Consider the following 6,407-nt stretch of genomic DNA (forward strand, 5'->3'; position numbering starts at 1 on the left):
CCCCCGCCATCTGGTTAACTCTAGTGCTACCTGCCCTTGCTAAATCTGACTGGAGCCTGTCCTTCCTGCAATCCTGATTGTGTCAGAACTCCTTAGAGTCAAGCTTCCTCTGTGATCCTGTGATTTTGGGATCCTGGGATCCTGGGCTTGTTAGATCACCAGGAAGTGTAGCTTTCTCTGTGTGTTGTGGGACTGGCTGCAGAGCTTGAGCCCAAGGTCTGCTCAGAACACTAACCCAGACAGACCGGAAGGAACCTGAGTCACTAGGCTGGGTGGAGTTCCTGTGTGCCTGGTCAAGCTCGTCCCAGTTACTCCCAGTGTTGGGACAGATGTTGGTTCCTGCTTACCTCTGATCCTGGGTGTGTCAGAGCACCTGGGAGTGGAGCCTTTGGAAAAAACAGTGAAAATATACTAAAATATATTTGTGTATTAAAGGAATATAAATGCAATCATCATGTAATAGAGGAGATAATGCCCTATTTAGATGTTTTGTACTACCAAGTCAATGTTTAAGTAATAGGAATAGTTTACATAGTATGGAATTATGGACAAAAGGGATCCCATAGTACCCTTGAAATATCATGGGCTATTAACACGACTATTGGTTACTCTCTGCAATCTAATGTCAAGGACTTATTGCTGAAAACAGCACTCACTTATGTTATCAAATTGGAGCCATCAAGTTGGCACTCAAATAAAAGCCTCACCCCCTACTGTCTAGCATTCTACTTGAAGAGAAAATTAATCATTAATCACTGAGCAGCAAATCCTCTGACCTATAACACAATTCTGATTATAAGATATACTGATGTAATATCGGCAAAAATGTCATAGGAGTAACCAAGCACATTTTAAATGGAATGTAAGGTCCACTCTCTAGATGGAACCCATACCTGACACTACTAAAGTGGTCAAGAAACTGAAACTAAATAGGTTCTGGGTCTTAGGGGAAAATCTACTGCTACTACTCTGATAAGGGGATATAGTAGTAAAATGGCTTCTGATGGCATATTGCTATATACATTGCTCAGTGCATTACTTAATTTTCACCAGAGAAGTCTATTCTTGCAGTAGTTACTACAACAGAAATCTGCAACCAGATATGGAAAGAGAATGAGAAACATTGGCATACTCAGACCTATATGGGCCATCTTTATAAAATCCCTCCCCTCAAAGCATAGGGATCTTTGCAGAAGAGAATGAAGAAAGATCAGAAGGTACTAGATGAGTCCAAGAAGGCATTGTCTTTTAGATACAACAGGCCTGATACACATATAAACTCACAGAAACTGACAGCATGCATAAGATTTGTACAGTTTCAAACCAGACAAAATTCCAACACACAGGAAAAGTGCAAAGCCTTATCCTAACCATGAAGCTGTTTTCAAATGATAACTACTGGGAAAGGAAAATATCTGTTTTCTGCAATTACATGCCAAAGGTATATTAATTACATACTTCAGGGCAAACGTTATGCTCAGGAGTAGTTGGCCAGCAAAAAATCACAAAATGTACTCCGTAATTTTTTCTTAGTATTTTGTTTCAGATGGATTTGGTCTTTCCATCTTTTTTATCTTATTGGTTTTTGTTTTTGTTTTTGAAGAGAGAGAGAAAGAGAGAGCAAGCGAAAGAGAGAAGTATGAAGTTAGATAGGCATAGAGATGGTCTCCCATCTTAGAGAAGTTGTAGGAGGAGAAGAAATAATATCAAAATATATGGAAAAAATTAAGTAAAATAAAAAATTTTGTAAGGTTACTAATTTTGAGGGTGGGGATATAGCTCAGCAGTTATGATTATTTACTGGTTTTGTAGAAGAGGTGAGTTCATTTCACAGAACACATGTCAGGTGGCTTGTAATCATTCTAGCTCCAGATATTTAACTCCTTCTAGTCTCTACACTAATATGTATAGACATTCACACAGAGACATGGGTATGTACATAATTAAAATAAAAACCTTCAAAAATAATCCTAGCTCTATTAGATTTTCCTCCTCTCTGTAATCTCACTTAACCCTGACAAAATATGGTGATGCTGGCCTTAAGAGAGTTTAGAAGTTTGTTCACCCTTCCATGTAACCAACCAACCATATTCCTTGGCTTTTACCTAGTGAATTGAAAATATTTACACAATGAAAATGGCATCCCTAGTTCCTCATCCCACCACCCATTACATATTTTTATTCCATTTTCTGACCCTCTGTTTTGTTCAAGTTCTCTCTCTCTCTCTCTCTCTCTCTCTCTCTCTCTCTCTGTGTGTGTGTGTGTGTGTATGAGAGAGGGGAGAGAGAGGGCGAAGGAAGCTTCCTATGATCAAAATTGAGAGCTGTGGAAATCTATTTGGTTAAACATGTTTAGAATGTAGTTTGAAAACATGACCATTTAGCAAAAAACATTAGATTCCCCCATCATTTCATTCCTCAACCTAGGGCTTTTGACTAGGTTTATAGTACCATTCATGAACTCTCTCTGAAACGTGTTTCAGATACAATCAGAAACAAGTTGTTATTCCCCATTGAAGTTGTCATTATACCAATGGGTACTTCTTACTGACAGGTTAGTATTGTAGCATGTAAGGTACAGCACTGGGTAAGATCACTGATACATTTTCTTCTTCAGACTGAATGACAACTTCTGGCACCCTTAGCATCCAGAAGATTGTCCTGGTCAGTTTGAAATTGATTTCTCTATGTGATTCACCAAAGTGTGTGACAAAGTGAAGTAGAGTCTTAACATAGTTGTGCTGAGGAATCAAGGGTATGGCAAGTCTATGTAACTTTGGTTGCCTGAGGCTTCCCTGACCAATAACTTATAGGGAGGTAACCCATGCCTCCTTTCTTTCCAACAAATTACCCTCCTGTTTTCCTGTTTAAAACATTTTATTAAGCATATGTAGAGGTGTGTCTTTGTGTGTATGTGTGCATGTGTTCCTGTATGCAGATGTGGGTATTATGTGTGAATGCAGGTGCCTATGGAGATCCATTTGATCCATGGAAAAGAAAATAAAGTTGTTTGTTGAATGGTTTGATTTGGGGAACTTTGCCCATCCATCCATCCATCCATCCATCCATCCATCCATCCATCCATCCATCCTTCCTTCCAAATGTATGTCTGTTTGTCTATATGTTTGTGTGTATGTGTATATACTTAAGCGGAGATGAATACTTATTGAGTGACAGACAGTCATACCTGGCCAGACTGTGACTGTATGAATGTTTGAATGTGTATGTGTCTGTGCATATTTGACTGAATAAAGTATCTTAAATCTTCTCCTTTCCTTCCTCTCTGGTTCACAAAGAGTTAATCAGCTTAGCCAGAGAGGTTTCTGGGGCTCACCAGAGAAAGGAGCACTAGCAATAATTTTAGTTCCCAGCTGCTAAACAGCATGTTTAGCAGATGCTAAACATCTAATATCTGGTGATGTTTAATCACCAGATATTAGAGTTTATTAAAGCACAAAGAATAGTTAAGTTTTTAGCACTTAAGGAAGCACAGAAGAGTAAGAAAGAGTTAAGTTTTCCTAGTGCTTATTTAAGCATAAAGAGTTAAAGCACAGAGCTATAATGTTTATAAAGCATAGAGCTAAAGAGTAAATAAGCCAGTGATTTGTTTGTTTACAGTCCAGTCATTGCTCCTCTCCCAATCTGCTCTCCCACAGTTCCTCATCCCATTCCTTCTCTCTCCTATTTGAAGATGCCCCTTCCCTTTCCCGATCAGGCCTTACCACTCTCTGGTGCCTCAAGCCTTTCCAAAGTTAGGCACATCTTCTCCCACTGAGGCCAGACCAGGCAGTCCTCTGCTAGCCTTGGACCAGCTAGTGTATGCTGCCTGGTTGGTGGCTCAGTGTCCGAGAGATCTCAGGGGTCTAGTTTAGCTAGACTGCTGAAGTCAGTGGTTTTTTTTTTTGTTTGTTTTGTTTTGTGTTTTTTTTAACCATAGAATAAGCAAGAAAGTTTTAAGAATCGTTTAGAAGTTATTAGAAAACATTCAGTTTAGTTAGAGAGCTAGAAGTCCAAACTACATCTGGAAAACATGAGTCTTAAAAGCAGCATTCGATGCTGAGTCCCAACGCCTATTCCAGCCCAGGCAGGCTCCAGGCAGAGCACCAGTCAGGGAAGCAGAGAGGGAGGACTTGGGAAAAATGGAATGAGATTGGAAGAGATGGGGAAAGAGCAGCTTGCAGTTTAGATGTGGCTAGCGACTGACTGCGGGGCATGTAAAATTATATTATTTTATTTCTCCTTCCCTTAAAGCCTATTTTCTCCCTCGTCTTGTTATATACACATATTTTTGTGGATCCATAAGTTATATACTTCCTTAGTTTTTAATCAATTATGTTTATTTTTTGTTCCCCTAGTTTGTCTAATTCCTTGGTGATTCTCCTACCATGCAGAATAGTTAGAACTCTGTTCCACTGAAGACTATTGATCATCTGCATTCGAGTAATCATTGCAAGATTACAGAATCGGCTGAATAATGACAAAGGACACTTTAGAGTCACACACATTTCTCTGAGTACAATCAGAATCTACTAAGTGTCTTGTGATCAATCATTTTGTATGTGTGTGTGTGTGTGTGTGTGTGTGAAAAAACAAATTTGTTACTAAATTTCTTATTGTTCTCAAAGTTTGTGCTATGATAAAGGAAGGAATCATAAATTTCTGGTGATCCTTTATTGCGTGTTTTCCCTTGGATTCTTTTCAAGAAGACATATGATGAGTTGTTGCTCCATTGTAGAGATTGCATTATTTTATACTGAGTGGTACGACTTCTCAGTGTGACTGCATCATTTTTAAGATCCATCTTGCATAGGGATGAATTTCAGTGAAGAAGCCTTCACTTCCCTTGGTTACGCCTGCCTTCCCCCAGGCCAGTATTCCATGCACCCTCCCATTGCAGATGGCTGGAGCAGCTGACACTTCCTGACCAAGAGAGATAAGATGTCAATGTCACTTTGTTGTCACGGATCAAGAACAACTCTTAAGATATGGCATGTACAGTAACCAAATCATCTGGGGGGATGAATCCATTGTATGGAAGAAATGATAAGATATGGCATGTAACAGCAGCCAAATCATCTGGGGGGATGAATCCATTGTATGGAAGAAATGACAACTTTTCCTTCTATCTGCTGTATGCTCTCCCTTTTCAGTTCAAGTTTTATATAACCTGAGTACAAGTAGGAGAAGGACAGATGGTCCACCCTAGAGTCCTCCCACTCTAAGATCGGGGAGGGGAATGAAGTACATTGCAGAATGTTAAGTCAAGGAGAGGGACTTCAGCTTTTCTTCTCTTTAATCAGTGGAGGATTTTTTTTGATATGTTTGATATTCCAACACTACCTCTCTTCTTAGTGGGCCCTGTACTATCTTCTTGCATGGAAAAGAAAAAATACCTTAGTTGCAGATGCATTCAGTGAATGTCCTATGCACATAATGTTTATTCTTGTTTCTTGTCTCTGTTGATGGAGAATGTTCCAGCAGTCACTTGGGGAAAGAGAATACTCATTTGTCCATGTCAAGACATCAGGATCACTAACTATGGGAAAGAAAAGCAGACTAGATTCAGAGCTGTTCTTCTGACCTTGTAACCAGCCCCTGTTTTGTGAATAAATTAATCCTTTAGAATACTCAATGCAAGTAGCTATAAATTCCCCAATCACTCTTTGAGTTCCTCATGCAGAATCTCCATGTTAGAGAAGTAAATTTCAAAGTTCTTCATTTATTCATTACTAGATGTATAGTTCTATCTACTGTGCATAATTCATAATGTTTTGAAAACATTGTATGGAGATTATAAATATCAACAAAGAAAAAGTAGCAATACTCTTCTTTAAAATTTCTACTACAAACCTTGTTGGGTATTTATTTCATCTTCTTTACATTTTATCACATAAAAATGTATATAAAATTACTCTTTTAAAATATTTACTTATTTTGAGTGTTTGTATATGTTTGTATATGTGCACATGTATGTGCATGTCTGCACATACTTTTGTCAAAGTGAATCAATGAAGGTCAAATGACAACTTGTGGGATTCAATATTTTGTTTCAATTGTGTCAGTTCTGGGTATTGAATTCGGGTCATCAGTTTTGGTGGCAAGTGCCTTTACTAGAAAAGCCATTTTGCTAGCCCAAAAACTCAAATCATGCCTCAGATAACAGTGGAATGTTCTGAGAAATGTATCACTAGGCAAAGTGTGCTTATACAAATCTAATCTGTAAAGACTACTACTTATCTAAGCTACGTTTCATAGTTTGTCATGCCTAGGTTATAAATCTGCTTATCATGTGACTTCAGTAAATGTTCTCACTCAGCAGTAACAAATTGTGTATCTAAACATATATGGACATAGAAAGTTTGGTATAATACTTTTGATAGGATTTATTTTGGTTTTTTTGGTTTTTT

General features: G+C 38.3%; 1 protein-coding gene across 1 annotated transcript in view; it reads right to left on the reverse strand.

Annotated features, from left to right (window-relative positions):
* Positions 1-4,656: 4,656 nt before the first annotated feature.
* The window catches only part of LOC116098786 (probable inactive serine protease 58), a 10,036-nt gene continuing 8,285 nt past the window's right edge, over positions 4,657-6,407 (reverse strand). Inside the window, exons 4-5 of the mRNA XM_031381655.1 lie at positions 5,394-5,536; positions 4,657-4,920 (exon numbers count right to left, since the gene is read on the reverse strand). Of these exons, the coding sequence (XP_031237515.1) occupies positions 4,771-4,920; positions 5,394-5,536 (293 nt within the window). The 3' untranslated portion in view covers positions 4,657-4,770. The remainder of the gene's footprint in view (positions 4,921-5,393; positions 5,537-6,407) is intronic.

The sequence above is a fragment of the Mastomys coucha genome, unplaced genomic scaffold (genome assembly GCF_008632895.1).
Source record: "Mastomys coucha isolate ucsf_1 unplaced genomic scaffold, UCSF_Mcou_1 pScaffold20, whole genome shotgun sequence".
Classification (NCBI taxonomy): domain Eukaryota; kingdom Metazoa; phylum Chordata; class Mammalia; order Rodentia; family Muridae; genus Mastomys; species Mastomys coucha.